The sequence below is a fragment of the Ochotona curzoniae genome, unplaced genomic scaffold, assembly GCF_017591425.1.
Source record: "Ochotona curzoniae isolate NIBS_2020 unplaced genomic scaffold, NIBS_Ocur_1.0 contig_883, whole genome shotgun sequence".
In the NCBI taxonomy this organism is placed as follows: domain Eukaryota; kingdom Metazoa; phylum Chordata; class Mammalia; order Lagomorpha; family Ochotonidae; genus Ochotona; species Ochotona curzoniae.
Window position 1 is genome coordinate 19,063,908 of NW_024466599.1, and position 18,826 is coordinate 19,082,733.

General features: G+C 45.0%; 1 protein-coding gene across 5 annotated transcripts in view; it reads left to right on the forward strand.

Annotated features, from left to right (window-relative positions):
• Positions 1–18,826, forward strand: part of LOC121164764 (solute carrier family 4 member 1 adaptor protein) — a 57,111-nt gene that overhangs the window by 22,658 nt on the left and 15,627 nt on the right. The window contains exons 10-14 of one of the 5 annotated variants that reach the window (XR_005885155.1): positions 386–620; positions 3,863–3,949; positions 4,626–4,687; positions 8,453–8,522; positions 11,896–12,054. Coding sequence is in view for 4 of the 5 variants with exons in the window: in XM_040992994.1 (XP_040848928.1) it covers positions 386–620; positions 3,863–3,949; positions 4,626–4,687; positions 8,453–8,522; positions 11,896–11,945 (504 nt within the window). In the remaining variant the exon portion in view is untranslated. Of the gene's footprint in view, positions 1–385; positions 621–3,862; positions 3,950–4,625; positions 4,688–8,452; positions 8,523–11,895; positions 12,222–18,826 lie in introns of those variants that run through there. The other 4 variants (XM_040992994.1, XM_040992993.1, XM_040992991.1 and 1 more) reach the window with 4 other exon arrangements.

The window sequence follows — 18,826 nt, forward strand, 5'->3', positions numbered from 1 at the left end:
TCCTCAAATTGCCGCAATGGCAGGGCTGTCCGGAGCTTTATCCAGGTCTCCCATTGGGGCAGGGGCCCGAGGATCTGGACCATCCTCTGCCACTTTCCTGGTCATTAACAGGGAGGTAGACTGAAAGTGGATAAATCAGGGCATAGCAGTGGGTGGCTTTACCAGCTACATCACAACGCCAGTCCTAATAATCTTTTGACCCTAAAAACTAATAAAGATCCTTATTAAGGGGTCCTAAATATGCCTTCTTATGTCAAAATCCTGCTTCTGTGAGTTTTCTGTGGGGTTTACGAATCTAGAGAAGAAACATGTTATACCGTTGGCTTCACCACCACCTTGAAAAGATTTGTCTCTTTTTATCATCATGGTTTTGTTTCTTTCACAGAGGTTACCCCCCAAGCGCCCAGAACTCCCTCCAAGTCTAATGAGAATGAAGGATGAGCCTGAAGTAGAAGAGGAAGAGGAGGAGGAGGAGGAAGAAGAGAAAGAGAAGGAAGATCCTGAAACAAAAAAAATGGAGGATGGTAACAGTGGGCTACAGCAGGAGATGCAGCCTGAGTTGGTGCAGGGCAGAAATTCTCTCCAAGAACTCACATGTCCTAAAGAGACAGAAGCTTCTGGTAAGGGCTCTTCCTTCTCCTGGGCCGTTCAGAGGGGCAGTTACGGTGGCAAGGTGGGCTATGAAAGCCAAGCCAGTCCTTGTCTGGGATACACTGACTGCGGTAGAGATGTGTTCCTGGTGGTCTTCCTTTGATGGCCAGTCCTTATTGATTTCTGTTGCAAACGAAGAGCAGGTGTTGTCAGACTGTCCCAGAAATTCAAAGATTGAAAAGTGTGGGATCTGAAGGCATGCCTGCTGGTGAGGACGCCCGAGCTGTGGCCCTGTGTGACTCGAGCAGGGTAGATCGGGGCCTGATCACTGAGTCCCCCAGCACTCACTTGTCCTCCACTCAGTGATGTGAAGTTCTCAGGAAGGATGAAGCGTCATTCATGTTTTTATGAAAATACCAACGTGCAACCTAGCGCATAAGTATTCCCCGCCTTGGCAAAGATTTAATGAAAAATGTTGAAGGGGAATTGATTTAATTTTGGATACTTTTTTTCTAATTATGGAATGAATATGTGTATTTTAAAATTGTGTTTTAGACTTACTTATTTTTATTGAAAAGGCTAATTTACGAAGTGAAGACGAGACAGAGGAAGATCTTCTATCTGCTGATTTATTCCCTGAGGGGCTGCAACAGCCACAGCTGAGCTGATCCAAAGCCAGGATCCAGGAGTTTCTTCCTGGTCTCCCACACAAATGCAGGGTCCCAAGGCTTTGGACTGTCCCTGACTGCTTCCCCAGGCCACAAGCAGGGAGCTGGATGGGAAGAGCAGCTGGGATACAAATCAGCACCCATTTGGGATCCTAGCACACACTAGGCAAGGATTTTAGCCACTAGGCTACTGCACTGGGCCCTTGTTTTAGAAATTTTAGATTATACATTAAAGTCCAAATAAGGAAAAAAGAAATCTGCAATCCTAGCCCTGGAAGTTATTGTTTGTCTTCTTAATGCCCTTATGTGTCAGCTTATATGTGCCCTTATATGTCTTGTCAGCTGCAGGAGTTATTTTCCTGCAGGTTGGCCAGACTTCTTAGCAAGATTAAAATCTCAAAGATAAAAGGAAGCATAGAGAAAAGCAATACAAATTGACTTTACATGTATGTGACAATACATGCCTATCTATTTCCAAAACAAGCCAGGTTTGTATATAAAACACCAGGCACAGGCGTGAGTTGTCTGAGAAACAGAAAGGATATTGTTTCCTCATGTGAGAAATAAGTCTTTTATATTTGCATTATCTTTTGTTTCATTATTGGCAAAATGCCTGGCCTATTGAGAAGGTGTGAGTGCTTTGTTCACTTCAGTCCATGCTAGCAGAAAAGAGAACAGTCAACATTGCGTTTTTTTGTTGTTTTTTAAGGAACCAAAATAAATGTGTATGCAAATATAACAACTTTTTTCTTGAAGATTTGTTATTTTTAGTGGAAAGTCAGATATACAGATAGGAGGAGAGACAGGAAGATCTGCCATCCATTGATTCACTCCCAAAGTGGCCACAACGGCTGGAGCTGCGCCGACCTGAAACCAGGAGCCAGAAGCTTCTTCTGGTTCTTCTAGCGGGTACAGGGTCTCCAGACCTTGGGCTGTCCTCAACTGTTTTCCCAGGCCACAAGCATGGAGCTGGATGGGAATTGGAGCTGCCGGGATTAGAACCTGGCACATGCAAGGCAAGGACTTTAGCCACTAGACTACCACACTGGGCCCAAAAATAACAGGCCTTGAAACCATGCTTATAAGATTGAGAAATAGTAAATATACAGCATTTGAGGAATTATGCTAAGCTTTTTTTCTGTGTTGGTTTTTTTTGTTTATTTAACAGCATTAGCATTGTTCATGCTATTTTATAACTTGGCTTACCTCTATGCCTTAAAATATTCTTAAAAATGTATTTTTTAATAAGGGGGAATAGTAGACTATCACATACATTTGCCATAATTTATTTGTTAATTTTTGTGTATTAACCGTTGGATTATTATTTTTTTATTATGAACTTGATTGTGTATAGTAAGTCTTGGTGTTCATCTCTTGGTGTTCAACATTTTAACAAATGTTTTCCAAGAAATAGAATTGTTAGGTTAAGAAGTAGATGAGGTTTTAAGATATTGATGAGTTTTTTCAAAAAATTTTTTACTTCGAAGATGGCTAGTTGTTTTTTGTTTAGAGATATATTTATTTAAAAGAGCATCAGAGTGGGAGAAACACACCCACCCATATAGCGAGGAAAAGAGACAGATGTTCATGCTGTCGGTTCACTCCCCAAATGGCTGCAACAAGCAGAGCTGAGCAGGACCGTGAGCTGCAGCTTAGTCTCCTGCATGGAGTCAGGGTGCAGCAAGCACTTGGGCTGTCGAGTTGGAAGTGTAGTAGCTGGAACTCAAACTAGTCCTCCAGGATGGGATGCCAGTGTCATAAGTGGCAGCTTAACTCACTGTGTTATGACACCAGCCCTAAAGCTGGTCTTAAAAAAGCAGTCTATTCATTTGTATTTGAAATGCAGATTTTACACAGAGAGCTCTTTCATCCATTGGTTTATTCCCCAAATAGTCGCAGCAACTAGAGCTGAGCCAAGGAGCTAGGAGCTTCTTTCAGGTTTCCCCATCTGCTGCTGGTCTCCCATGCCGTAGGCAAGGAGCTGGATTGAAGGTAAACCATTCGGACATGAACTGGCACCCCTATGGGATGCTATGTGTGGCAGGTGGAGGCTTAGTATGCAGTGCTGGCCCAAGTTGGCTGAATTTTTTTTCAAGATTTACTTATTTTTATTGGAAAGGCAGATATACAGAGAGGAGACAGAGAAAGATCTTCCATCTGATCGTTCATTCCCCAGGCGGCCACAAAGAACCAGAACTGTGTCGATCCTAAGCCAGGAGCCAGGAACTTCTTCCAGGTCTCCCACATGGGTGCAGGGTCCCAAGGCTTTGGGCCATCCTGGACTGCTTTCCCAGGCCACAAGCAGGGAGCTGGATGGGAAGTGGAGCCACTGGGATTAGAGCTGGCGCCCCTATGGGATCCCCGCACATTCAAGGCGAGTACTTTAGCCGCTAGGCTATCATGCCTGGCCCCTGGCTGAAGTTTTAAGTAGAACATTTTCTACATTTGGAGTCGGATTTATTAAAGACCTTAGTAAGGTTAATTTGCAGATGATTGCAGATACAGATCCGATAGGCATATACTTGGTTTCTCTTGCTTTTGTTGTCTTGGCTTTCCACCCTGAGTTAAATATTAACAGTATGTCTTGGTGCTGCTTTTTGTAGAAATCATGTCTCAGCCCAGCCAGGTGGAGCAGCATCAAGAGTACCAACAGATCAGTGAAACAGCTTCTTCCCTCGAGGAGCCCTCAGGCAAGTAGGCCAGCAGACGTCTGCTGCTTTGCAGAGGCAGCCAGCCTGGTGTTGTAGGGGAGGGCCTGGTCACCGAGCTGTGGGGCAGCGGGGAGAAGGCCTTTCCGACACCAGGTAGGTGCTGTCAGGGCCCTGCACAGAAGTGGGATGTATGAGAGATCTGTGTGTGGAGCTGTTCCATTTGCCTCTTTAAAAACTTCAGTCTCTTGGAGTTTCCTGTCCCTGCCCCACAGAGCACCTGATGCCTGACACTTCGCTCTGCCCTTGCAAAATCCTCCGTGATTTTACATCTCCCAGACTTGGCTATGTGATTCCAAAACTGCTTAGAACACTGAGCTATTAAAAAGATGGATGTTCTGTGGTGTTAGCTCTAATGGGTAAACTCTGGAAAGTAAAGCCACTTTAATTCCCTTTGTTTTTTTTTTTTCATGTGGTTTGATTATATGCAAATTTGTAGAATGTCCTTAGGATTTATAAACCAGGATTTGCAGTGAGGAAAGAGTTCTCTTCATATGGTTTTTGGCAGTAGCGGAAGGAATCTTTTAAAATTGGCTTGTCACCAACACGTTTTCTTTAGCAAGCATAAAGTTTTCTCAGGAATTTTTCCTTTCTGCTTTGCTTATTCTGATAATAACTGGTGTCATCTCTTTCCTCCTCCCCTCCCCCAATTTAATAGCATCGAAAAATGAGGAAAACGGAGATGAATTGAAGAAAAAGAAAACTGCTGGTCCAGGCAAAGTAAGTGCTTCACTTCTCTGGAAATAAATATGAATTCAGATACGAATATTGACTTAACAGTTAAGTTGCCACATGGATGCCCTCATCTCATATTGAAGTCCCTGAGTTCAAGTCCTGGTTCTGCTTTCAGTTCCTACTTCCTGCTAAAGTGTACCCTGAAAGACGGCATGCAGTGATTTAGGTACTTGGAGACCTGAGCTGAATTCCTGGGCCTTGGTTATTTGGACAGTGAACCGGGAAGTGGGTGCTCTCTGTCTGTGTCTGTGTCTCTCATAAATAAACAAATACTTCCCTTGTGCTAGACCTCATGCACAGCTAGGAGAATGAATCTTTGAAGATGAACTGAGTGGACCTTCTCCTAGGGTTCTAGGCTGTCATTCAGGTTTTCGTGTTCTCTATCCTTGTCTCCCTCTCCCTGTTCTCTGTAACCGCTCGGACAGAAGCTACCTCTTTAATTTCTGATACTTTCTTCATTTCCTAGTATGCCATGCAGAAAACCTTTGAATAGCATGTCGTTAATTTCTTCCTTTTATTGCACCGAAGGTAGAATGCGATTCATTGTATGTCTTAATTTTTTTAACCTCTCATGAGAATTATTCTTTATTAAAATATCAAGAACTTTGTACTACATACCCTGCTTAGCTTCCTATTGTGGGATATTTGGATGGCTCACAGTTATTTTATTATAGCAGTACTATTATGTTTACATGATTTTGTATGAAAATGTTAAGTTCTAGAAATGAGATTAAGTTGTGTTGGGAAGTCCACAAAAGTACCCTCAGGGTAGATATTCACAGCAGATGTCGTGGGTCCCATGCCTGCTTGTGATTGTAGCCAGGTGTTACTGCAATAAAAGGGAAAAGCACGCAGGGCAAAATCTGGGGGGACCATGTCACAAGTTTTCAGGGGTCCCCTTCCAGTGGTGTCACAACTGGACATGCCTAATTTCCCTGGCAGTGAGTTTGACAGCTCTGAACTGTTGCTACCTAGGGAAGCTTCTGATCAGTGCCCAGGAGTTTCAGTGAGCTTGTCGCATAGGTATTCCCTGCTTGGCATGCGCTCCAGTTTCAGACACCTGCAAGGAGAGCAGGTGTTTGGTATCAACCACATTGTTGGTGCAAGTGGCTTAGGCACAATGAACCACTCTTATCAGTTAAAGTTGTAATTTCCCCAAAATCCAGACTCCTAGACGCTAGCCAAAGCCCAACCGTGTAGGAAGCACTAACAGACAGCAGTCATATCTGCTCTTGTAACCCTTTTCTATGCCTGTGTCAAATGACAAATGCCTGTTGCTTCTCCAGTGGTGCTGTGTAGCACTAGTGCCTGCATTGTGCTAGGTGTCTTGCTCTTTTTTTTTTTTCAAGATTTATTTATTTTTATTGGAAAGTCAGATTTACAGAGTGAAGGAGCCAGAGAGAAAGGTCTTCCATCCCCTGGTTCACTCCGCAGGTAGCCACAATGGTTGATGCTGAGCCAATCCAAAGCCAGGAGCCAAAGTCTTTTTCCAGGTCTCCCACTTGGGTGCTCGGTCCCAAGGCTTTGGGCCATCCTCTACTGCTTTCCCAGGCCATAAGCAGGGAGCTGGAATGGAAGTGGAGCAGCCGGGATATGAACTGGTGCCCATATGGGATCCCAGGTGTACAAGGTGAGTAGTTTAGCCACTAGGCTACTGTGCTGGGCCCCATATCTTGCTTTGTATAAGAAAAAAGGGCCCGGTGCAATAGCCTAGTGGCTCAAGTCCTCACCTTGCATGCACCTGGATCCTAAACAGGCTCCTGTTTGTGTCCTGGCAGCCCCCATTTCCCATCCAGCTCGCTGCTTGTGACATGGGAAAGCAGTCGAGAACGGCCCAAAGTCTTGGGACCCTGCACCTGTGTAGGAGACCCATAAGAAGCTCCTAGCTCCTCGCTTTCGATCAGCTCAGCTCCAGCCATTATGGCTACTTGGAGAGTGAGCCAGCAGATAGAAAATCTTTATGTCTCTCTTTCTCTCTGTAAATCTTCTTTTCCAACAAAAATAAATAAATTTTTTTAAATCTATCTTAATTTATTTAAGAGAAAGATATACAGATCTTTGACCTGCTGGTCTACTTCGCAATGTCCACAACTGCCAGAATTGGGCCAGGCCAGTTCTCCAGCAGCCAGGAACTCGACTAGTTGAGCCAGCACCTGCTTCCTCCAGGGGACACATCAGCAGGAAGCTAGCATGAGAAGTCGTGCCAGAACTCACACCCAGATGCTTCCGTATCGTAACCACAGCATCAAATGCTCCTGACCTAACTTGTTCTCTAGAAAGTGTCATATCACTCTCACTGGCTGAGAATCAGCTTATGGAGGATTTGGGGGGGTAGCCCACGATCACAGAGTGACTGCTCCCCAAAAGGCTACTTATGTTCACGTCATTAATAGAAACTGTTTTCCTTTTAGTTTTTGTATGCTAACAGGCATAGGGACAGTACATTTTTTTTGAGGTATTAGGAAGTCCTTTATTCCAGCAGGGTAGGAACAGGAGTGGGGGCTGTGCGGGGAGAAAACTGGAAGGGGACATGTGGCAGGACGGAGGGCTGCCAGGGCGCGGGAAGGGGGCAAAATGGGGAATGGGGGGAACAGGTAAAAAGGGCCGGGAAAGAGAGAGAAAAGACAGGGACAGTAATTTTTAAAATTTATTTTAGTTCCTGGTGTGGGGGCCTAGCAACTAAAGTGCTCGCCTTGAATGCTCCGGGATCCCATATGGGCACTGGTCCTAATCTTGGCAGCCCCGCTTCCCATCCAGCTCCCTGCTTGGGGCCTGGGAAAGTAGTCGAGGACGGCCCAAAGCTTTGGGACCCTGCACCCGTGTGGGAGACCCAGAAGAAGCTCCTGGCTTTGGATTGGCGCAGCTCCGGCCATCGCGGTCACTTGTGCAGTGAATCATCGGACAGAAGGAAGATCTTCCTCTCTGTCTCTCTTCCTCTCTGTCTCTCTTCCTCTCTGTATATCTTGCTTTGCAATAAAAATAAATAAATTCTTAAAAAATGAAAAATGAAAGGAAAGAGAGAAACTGAGAGATTAAATCTATACTTACTGATTTACTTCCCAGATGGCCACAGTGGCCTGAGTTGGGCAGGACCAAGCCAGTAGCCACGAGACTGCTCTGGCTCCTGCATGTATGTGGCAGGTTGTATCCCAGAGCAGAGTACCTGGATTGATTCTCAGCTCTAGTTCCAAACTCCGGCATCTGCCAGGGCAGACCCTGGAAAATGGAAGAGCTGGCTCAGATAATAATTGGGTTCCTCCCTCCGCACATGTAAGACCTGGATTGCGGTCCAGCTTCATTCTTGCCCAGTTGTAGCTTTTGTGGGTATTTGGGGAGTCAATTAGCAGATGGGAGCTTTGTGTCTCTCTGCCTCTTTAGTGAATGCATGAATAAAGTTTTTAAAGATTGGTGTATTTGAAAGGCAGAGTTACAGAGAGAAATCTTCCATCTACTGGTTCCCTCCCCAACTGGCTGTAATAACTGGAGCTGGGCTGGTCAGAAGCCAGGAGCCTAGAGCTTCTGCTGGATCTACCACATGCGTGGTAGCAGCCCAACCACTTGGGTTATCTTACACTGCTTTCCCAGGCACATTAACAGGGAGCTGGATCAGAAATGGAATGGCTAGGACTCAAACTGCGACTCATGCAGGATACTGGCATCATAAACAGAGGCCTGATCCCCTATGCCATAGCACCGGCTCCATGAATTCGTTCTTCTGAATAAAATAACCTATCCATTTTTTCTTTGCAGCACCCACCAATACTGTCTTCCAAATATCCTGACGATGACCCAGACTACTGTGTGTGGGTCCCTCCTGAAGGTAGATTGTTTTTACTTGCCTTTTCTTCTAAGTCTGATTGATTTATGTTGTGGGATGGATGATATGTTGTGGAGGAATATGGGAAGAGAGGGGCACGACATCAAATGTTTAGTGGGGAGCAACATTTATTCGTATGGGCGTGACCGAGGTCTTAGCAGATGTACATCCAGAGGCTGAGCCTGAACGCAGCAGGACATTGCCTTACATACTCTGCTGGTTCCCCATTACCCTGCATATGGTAATGTATATTCTGATCGGGTGCTGAAATGCTGCAGGGTTGAGACAGGGTTGCTCGTGTGTATGCAGTTACTGATATTGCCACCTCACCTGTTCTGTATTCTGGAAAGGCTCCTGCCACAATATTTAAGAAACGTTTAAGAGTATTCCCTTCTGGTGGAATAGGCAGATTGAAACTGAAAGAAATATCAAACAGATATCATTTGTATACCTGTTATCCACTCTTTCTCAAATAAACACTTATTAAAAAATTATAAACTCTTAATTATGAGCATTAGTTGGATTTGATGATACTAAGACATATTGTTACTCTTTTTTTTAAAGTATGAGTAATGTTGAATTAATTTTTTAAAAAATCCTTATCTTCTAGGAATAGATGTGTAAGTGTTCACGAATGCAATGGTTTCTAGACTTACCTTGAAAGAAGCCAGTGGTGGAGGATGAGGGGAAGTAGAGAACGGATAATAGAAAAAGCAGGATTAATGATTGCTAAAACTGGATGATGGGTATTCGGGAGTTAAATTTTTCTACTCACTTTTCATATATTTTACATTTTAAAAATATTTATTTTTGTTGGAAAGGCAGATTTATAGAGAGAAGGAGATACAGAGAGAAAGCTTCCATCCACTGGCTCATTCCGCAAGCTGCTGCAATGGTCAGAGCTGAGCTATCCAAAGCCAGGAGTCTCATGTGGGTGCAGGGTCCCAAGGCTTTGGCCTGTCCTCTGTTGCTTTCCCAGGCCACAAGCAGGGAGCTGGATGGGAAGTGGAACATCCTGGACATGAACCAGCACCTTTATGGGATCCTGGTGCATGCGAGGCAAGGATTTAGCCACTGAGCCATCACACAGGGCTCATATTTTACATTTTTTTTATACAATTGAAATAAAAAATTCTGACTATGTCTTTCCTACCTGTTTTTCTCTGAAGACAATCAAATATTACCAGTTTGTCCTTAAGATTTATTTTATTTGTTTGAAATTGAGATATAGAGAAAAGGGAGAAAGGAAGGGAGGGAGGGAGAGAAGAGGGGAGAGAGGGAAGGAGAAAAGAGACCCATCTTCCATTAGCTGGTTCATTCCCCAGCTGGTTGCAGTGGCTGGGGCTAGGCCAGACTGAAGCTGGGAGCCAGCAGCTTCGTCTGTGTCACCCACAGTACAAGGGCCCAAGAACTGGGCCGCCTTCTGTTCCCTTTCTCAGGCCATGGCAGGGAGCTGGATTGGAGGGCCGAGCAGCCAGTTCTGGAACTGGTGCACATGCGGGATGCCAGCATTGCAGGCTTATTGTGTTCTGCCGCCACACTGGCCCCAGTTAGCACTTTGGAGATCCTTTTATAGATACTTACAGATTTCTTGGTTTTGTTTGTTTTTGTTTTTAATGATGCTGTTGCCTTTTGTGATATGGATATACTTTTCCCTCAGCAGTTCCCCTAGTGGATTTTTACTGTGTCTAGTCTTTCGCCATTTATAATTAATCTCGTAATTAACAACTCTTAATGCTTCACTCCCCTAAATGTCCACGATGGCCAGAGATGGGCTGATCTGAAGCCAGGAGCTTCTTCTGGGTCTCCCATGTGGGGGCAGAGGCCCAAGGACTTGGACCAGCCTCCACTGCCTTCCCAGGCCATAGGCAGGGAGCTGGGTCAGCAGTGGAGCAGCTGGCGCTCTACACTGTCACCTACATGGGATTGTAGTCAGCAGGCTGAGGCTTAGCTTGCTGTGTTACTGTGCCAGCTCCTGAAGATGATTTGTATAAAGCATAGAGATGCATCAATTTTAAAAATTCATAAAAGTTAACATGCTGGATCAAAGGCATTGCAATTTTAAGTTGTTATAAATTACATTCTATAGAAATTTACCAGTTTTGTGATCATACAAAAGCCTTAAGGAATGTATGTGATGAGTATTTCCTGGTATAATTTTTTTTAAAGATTTATTAATTTTCATTGGGCAGTCAGCTATACAGAGAGGAGGAGAGACCGGAAGATCTGACTGTTATTCACTCTCCAAGTGGCCGCAATAGCCGAAACTGAGCTGACCCAAAGCCAGGAACCCGAAGTTTCTTCTGGGTCTCCCACCTGGGTACAGGATGCTGAGGCTTAAGGCCATTCTCGACTGCTTTCCCAGGCCACAAGAAGGGAGCTGGATGGGAAGTGAAGCCACCGGCATTAGAACCAGCATATGGAATCCCAGAGCATGCAAGGCGAGGATTTTAATTGCTAGGCTACTGCACTGGGCTCTTCCCTGTATAATTTTCCATGATGCTTTTCCTAGTGATGCTTCTAATACACTATTTTTATTTTTAATTTATTTCATTTATTTGTAAGAGTTACAAAGAGAAAAGGGGAGAGATAGAGAACTGTTTTATCCACTGGTTCACTCCCCAAATGGCTGCAGCATCCAAGTTGGCTCAAATTGAAGCCAGGAACTTCTGGGTCTCCAATGTGGATACAGGGACTCAAGGACTTGGATAACCCTCCACCACTTTCCCAAACACATTAACAGGAAATCGGGTTGGAAGTGGAGCAGCTGAGGCTGGAACCAGTGTACATAAGGATGTGGACACCATGGGCAGCGGCTTAGCACACTATGCCACAGTGCTGGCCCCTCTAATACACTGTTTAAAAGCAATTTTTAAGTTAATTTATTTTTATTTCTTCAAACATAAGAGACATATTTTCCCAACTTCCGGTCTGCTCCTCAAACTCCTGAAATAGCGGGGCTTGGGTTAGGCCAATGCTGTCAGCCAGGATCTGATAACTCAGTCCAGTTGTCCCACAGGAATGGCAGATACCCAAGTACTGGAACCATTATCTCTTCCCTCCCATGGTGCACAGGAACAGGAAGCCGGAATTGGTAGTAGCGCCAGGAGTAGAACCCAGACACTTCAAACGGAAGTTTTGGTCAGAGCCAATAAACTATTAATGAAATTTGCCAACAGTGTTTGCTTTCTTATCTGCTAATAAGAGTAAAAGCTGAAAAGAAGACTGTATTTGTGAAAACGTACAGAGAAACGAAAACTTTTATCAGAAGAAAACGTCATGTTTTTCTTTTAGCTGTCTGGTTAACTGGGTATCTTTTGCTTCCTGACTCTGGAAGAGTAAATGAATTTCTTTCTTCCTGTATGCACTGCCCTAGGGCAAAGTGGAGATGGCAGAACCCATCTTAATGACAAGTATGGCTACTGATTGCTTCAGAATCCCGAAGGACGACCTGTGGATATGCGGCCTGGTACACCTGGGATACTGTCTCACACCGAGTGGCCAGAGGAATTCAGATGATTGTTTGGGAAATCTGGTGATTGGCCTTTTTGTCCATACTCTTGGCTTTCTAAATTTATCTGCCCATCTGAGTCTCCTGAAGCTGGTGTTTATGTTTAAAAGTGTTTATTGTATATATGTAAAAAGGGAACCATGTTCTTTGAAAATCCGTAGTGAAAAACATGACCCATTAAAATGAGAAGGCAAAAGTGTCCTCATGTTAACATTCCAGTGTCTTTCCTTAGGACTTGGGGATTGTTAGGTTAAGAGACAATTAAGAGTGACAGAAAAAGAGGCTTGTAGCTCAGGCAAAGGATTGTCTCCCTGGTGGGAGATAACCTGGGACCACTTCCACATGGCAGGGTGACCACGTGAAGGAAGTGGCCACCTGGGTACACAGCACTGGGCCTTTATACATCTTAGGCACGGGGGATGAGACAAGGGGGCAGCTCCTTGGTTTGCACATGTGTACGACCTGTAGCTTGGGCACTCATCATGGCAGGTGCTCACCTGCCACGGGGCAAGGTTAGGGTGATTCGACATTTCAAACATTCCTGTGTGGGAGGGTCAGCTTGACTTCTGCAGAGTGGTAGAGTCACTTCTGCTGGCCCATCCTAAGGGACTGTGCTTAACTAAGTGGCATGCTGCATCTGGGAGTTAGGCTGTAACTCCCTGGTGATTCCTCTTCCTCTAACTGTTGAAGGCAGAGGTTGTGCTGTGCGTGACCCTGGGCATTCCACTTACAGTTAGAACTAAAGACAGATTCACAGTGGGTACCTGCTGATGCGCCAGTGGTCGTCATCCTGCCAGGTTTGAGCACAGACCCTGGCTTACCAGGAGGACGTGGGTAATCCTAGCCTCTGATCATGCATGTGGGCAGTAGTTCTGAGCACAGTTCTGCCATTGCAACCATCTGGGAAGTGAACCAGTGGATGGAAGCGCTCTCTGACTGTCAAAATAAATAAAAGTTTTTTTTCCTTTAAAGCAGATAACTAAATGTTCTAGAGACAGTAGGCAAGCTCCCATGTCTAGAGATGCTGGAAGCAAATGGGACCCCAAGTGCCAGGACATATCTGAATTCATCACTTGTGCAGCTATGCTCACTAGTTGGTGGAAATAACTGGTATTTGGTGAATTTGCACGTGACACTTAGCTCCCTTTCACTGGTCACCCAGCTTAAGTGTCCTCAGTCCTGTGAGGCTGTGGACAGCTATGGCTCCTGCACCACAGGTTTCGTGTAAGGTTTGGTGTAAGGCTCAAAGTCATGCAGGTGGAGGTACTTTCAGGGCTTTATAAAGATGGTCATTGTTGCTGTCCTCACGTCTGGGCCTATTTCCCTCAACTGTGAGGGAGGAGGTTGGATTGGATCAGCCCTTGCTGTGTGTTAGAATCCTCTAGAGAAAATGTTTAGATTTTCAATTCTGACTCTGTTAGGTCAGACCTCAGACCAATGACGCAATCTCTATTACAAGTGCTCCAGGTGGCTCTCTGGGCCCAGCACGATGGCTCATTTGGCTAATCCCCTCTGCTGCAAGTGTTGGAATCCCATATAAACACCAGTTTGTGTCCTGGCTACTCCGCTTCCCATTTAGCTCCCTATTTGTGGCCAGGGAAAGCAAAGCAGGAGATAGGAGCTTCTTCTAGGTCTCCAAGGCAGGTGCAGGGTCCCAAGTCTTTGGACCATCCTCTACTGCTTTCCCAGGCCATAGCAGGGAGCTGGATTGGAAATGGAGCATCTGAAACATGAACAGACGCCCATATGGGGTCCCAGCGCTTGCAAGGTGAAGATGTAGCCATTGAGCCATAGCATATTTTAAAACTGTATTCAAGGGCCCGGCGCGGTGGCGCAAGTGGTTAAAGGTCCTCACCTTGCACGCCCGGGATCCCATATGGGCGCCGGTTCTAATCCCGGCAGCCCCGCTTCCCTTCCAGCTCCCTGCCTGTGGCCTGGGAAAGCAGTCGAGGACGGCGCAAAGCTTTGGGACCCTGCACCCGCGTGGGGGACCCGGAAGAGGCTCCTGGCTTCGGATCGGCATAGTATCGGCCCATTGCACTCACTTGGGGAGTGAATCATCGGACGGAAGATCTTCCTCTCTGTCTCTTCTCTGTGTATATCCGCCTTTCCAATAAAAAAATAATAAAAATAAATCTTTAAAAAAAAAAACTGTATTCAAAAAGCTAATTATCCCTTCCTGTACTGTATAGGTTGGAGTTTTATGGTTACCAGTAATCAAAGTAATCCATTGTCTTTTTTTCAGAAACAATAGCATTTAGTCATGAAAAATTAATCTTGTTATAGCAAGAACACTTAAATTCTGTGAGTATGATGTGCTGGTTAGCTGTCCTGGCCTCTGTTTAGCAAGCAGTGGTGAAATGATTGGTTTTTAATGGAATATTCAGACTGCAGGGTCAAAAAAGTATGGAAGAGGGCAAGAGGATGGAGGTAGACCAGTTAGAAACCTGCTAGCGATTAGGATGGAAAGAGGTACATGGATCTTAAGTGTATTTTTTAATATATATTTATTTATTTTACTTGAAAGTCAGAATTACAGAGAGATCTTCCATCTGTTGGTTTAGTTCTCAAATGGCTTCACTGGCCAGATCGGGACTGGTCCAAAGCCAGAAGCCAGGAGCTTCTTCCATATCTCCCACATGGGTGCAGGGGCCTAAACACTTTGACCACCCTTTACTGCCCTCCCAGGCATGTTAACAGGGAGCTAAATCGGAAATGGAGCAGCTGGGGCCAGAACCAGTGGTGCCCAGGTGGGATGCTGGCACTACAAGGATAGGGTTAGCTTGCTGTGCCACCATGGTGGCCCCTATTAGATATGTTTTTAAAAATGGAATGGTTGAGGTTGAGTGATGGGATTGTCTGGGGCAAGGGGAGAGGCAGGACTCTGATTGCCGAGTAGCATAAATGAATAATGGCTCCTGACAGGTCAAAGAAACATCAGAGGAATGTTGAGGTTGAGATCTAGAAGTTGTAGCTTTAATGTTGGACAAGTTAAGCTCAGTATCCTTTTGACACCTAAACAGGAGTATCCAGAAGGCAGTTGGAAATAGAGATACCATTCTGGATCTTGGAATAGAAGCCTAGAAGACAGCTGTGCTTTCCATGAAATGAACCTAGCCTCAGCATGGTTAGAGGCCAGATCACTCAAGTTCCCAGTCATGAACAGCTGGTCTCCTGGAAGAAAATGTGTTCTAGTTACGGGTCTTCTTTTATTGGATGTGGTGGCTAGTACATGTGTCACAGTTGGCAGAATTTTGGAGAGAAAAGGTTAGGATACTTAACATTGTTTCTCTGTTCATTCTTGGAATTTTCTAGGGGGCTAAGCTTATATAGAATGGCAAAGCTGTGCTTTCCTAACAGTTTTGCTTAATTAAAAGTTACCAGTAATAATAACCAGTCTATATTTTGTTCCCCCAACGTGGCAGACAGTACACTAACTGATTCATGTGCATCTTCATTTATTATTGAGTTCCATGAGGCTAGTACTATAATTTTCCTTAGTATATAGTGGATGAGGAAATAAAATGCCTCTTTAAGGCCACTTAGTAGCTTATAAATTAGACTGGAGCCCAAATAGCCTACTTTATTGCTTGATTTATCTGAGAGGCAGAACTCCTGCCTGCCTGTTTCCTCCTGAAATCTCCACTTCTGCTGGAGTTAGGCCATGCTGGGGCAAGGGGAAGTCCACCCTGTGGGTGGCAGGGACACAGGGCTCAGAGCTGTGTCCACTCCCAGGGTCTGCATCACAGGGAGCTGGAACTGGAAGGAGAGCCAGGACTCAAACTCAGGCGCTCCGATATGGGATGCAGGCATCCCATCCAGCAGCTTAAAAAAAAGTTTCAGTTAGTATAAAAGAACAGATTGCTTATATTTCATAAGGTAGAGTTCTAAGACGATATCATATTTTCCTCCTTCTCCTGCCCTCGATCTCTGACCCTCATTTCTGAGTCTGACTCTTAATCCACCCCAATGAATATTGCTTACTTTTTAAAACAACAGACTTTGTGTCAGAGCAGTTTTAGCTTTCATAGTAAAATTGAGTACCCCCATGTCCTGCACCCTGCATACACACACACATACCACATTATCACAATCCTGGTGCACAGTGGTGCATTTATTGGAATCAAGCATACAGCGACAAATTGTTACCCAAACTCCACGGACACCTATTGTCTGTCCTAGGAGACTTGACCGATGTTCCCTGATGTGTACTTATTATACAGATACCATAGCACAGAGTGGTCTCGCTGCTAGTAATTTGTGTGTTCCATCCGGTCATCCTTCTCTCTCCATAGTCTCTGCCAGCCTTGATCTCACTGTCTCTGGCTTGTCTCTTCTAAAATGTCATGCTCATATAAGTGGGTATTCGATTTTTTCTTAATTCCCTAATTTAACAAATTTCACAGGACATTCTTTTATTTTTATTATTAAAAATATTTTTATTTCTAAAACTTGAGGACATTTAGAGAAGAGAAAAATATGCAAAGTTGGACCCAACACGATAGCCTACCTGCTAAAGTCCTCACCTTGCACGCGCCGGGATCCCATAGGGGTGCCAGTTCATGTCCCAGTGGACCTCTTTCCCATCCAGCTCCCTGCTTGTGTGCCTGGGAAAGCAGTGGAGGACGGCCCAAAGTCTTGGGACCCTGCACCCACGTGGGAGACCGGGAAGAAGTTCCTGGCTCCTGGCTTTGGATCGGCATAGCTCCGGCTGTTCCAGCTGCTTGGGGAGTGAATCATGGACAGAAGAATTTTCTCTCTATCTCCTCTTTGTATATCTGCCTTTCCAATAAAAATAAAATAAATCTTAAAAAAAAAAGATAATCATAGTACCGTTATTTTAAGGATAAGAAAAGGCATGAGATGAAGCATGAAAAGAAAAGGAAATAAATTCATAAAGAGTTTAGCTTCTCCTAACATGACCATTGTAAGATTCTATTTCAAATGCGCATTGGAACTTCATTTTGGAAAAGTGTCTTCGGAGGTCTGATCATTATCTTACACACAGACTTTATCGTTGTGTTATGAAGGAGAGAACACTTAGCCCCAAATTCAGAGAGATGTGCTGTGTCTGTAAGCGCCCGTTAACCCGAGCAAAGCCTGCAAGCTCTGAGGCCATTGGAGCACATTCGTCAGATCACGGTGAGGAAACCAAGGCTCGGAGAAATGGCGGCTCGCTTGAAATTCATCACCACTCTGCTACCTTAGTGTAATTAGTCTGGTACACAGCAGGCTTTCTCTCAACTGGAAAATGAAAATAAAGCTATGCACTGTCTCTAACCAAGGTTGGTTGAAAGGATGAAATAATGCGTTTGAATACCATACCGTGCTATCCAGTTACTATCATCGTTTCCTGTTTCCTTTGACCATCCTTCCTCTTCCTGCACCTCATCCATTTCCTAGAGGGGCTGGAGTGGTTTTCTGGAGCTTTCCACAGCCCCTCTCCTCCACTAACGGCGTCAAGATCACTGTGGGATGTGGGAGCTGCAGTGGATGAGATGGCTCCTGATTAAACTGCACTGGAAAAGTTTCTAAGAGATACAATTTGTACTTTTTAAAAATTGTTTTTATTTGAAAAGCAGAGTGACAGAGAGGTCTTCTAGCCACTGGTTCATTCATCAGGTGTCCAGGGCTGGGCTGATCTGAAACCAGAAGTTTCTTCTGGGTCTTCCACACGGGTACAGTGGCATAAACACTTGGGCCATCTTCCACTGCTTTCCTGGCCGTTACCAGGCAGTTGGATTGGAAGTGGAACAGCCGGAACATGAACTGGCACCTATTTTGGATGGTAGTGCCACAGGCAGAGGCCTCACCTGATACCAAAGATAGATCTTTTGCATGGCATTCATGTAAGATATAATTCAGTCCTTTTAAAAATGTCACTATTTTTTAACTCCTGTTTTTTTCTCAGACACATGCCTTTTGGTGGTTTTGGTTGACTTCAAGACAGTAATATCGAATGACGAGATAACAGAACAGTGATGTGAACAAGCATTATCAAAGTTTGGGAAGCACATGTCAGAGTAGAGGTGCTAGCCAGACTGTCATCTCCCCTTCCCAGAATCAAAACTCTGAGAACTGACACTGTTACTAAGGTTTGGCAAGTGCCTGCACATTGAGTTAATGTTGAGTGCCAGCTATAAATGTTTTCTCTGGAATTGTCCCAATCCAGAATAGGAAATAAGAAATATGAACCCCAGCTATGCTGTTGAAGCTCAGGCCCTTAAGTCCTGGTTGAAGTTAGCCCTTTTCAGAAACATGACACAATTCCAAACAAACTTGGAAGCCATTAGCCACAGCTGGAGGCTCTTCTGCTTTATGCTTGAAATGCTGCCACCTTGCAGATAGGGTATGACAAGCGGCCAGCAGCTGTGGACCGCCTCCTGAGAGAGGCAGTCAGAAGGAAACCTGCCAGCCCTGTGGCAACCCAAAGGAAAAATAAAAGCCTGTGGAAGGGGCGGGGCCAAGTTCCCACACAGGGCTTGGTCGGCGGGATGCTGGACTGCTGGGAAATGACATCTGACCCTTCTTGACCCTTAGGGAGTGGGTGACAGCATCAACTGCTGTGGGCTCTTCGTGTGACACAGTGAGATGTCTCTGATCCTGAGATCGTCACTTCAAGACTTTCCTGGTCTCTGAGCGGACCTGGCCTTGCTTTCGCTTTAGAGATTAGGCATGACTTCTGTGGGAGACCAGAGTTTCTGGAGGAGGGCAGTTGGAAGGCCGAGTGTGTGAGGGCACCAACAGCAAGCTGCCTTGTTCACCCCCCGAGTTTGTTTTGTGGATTGTATTCATT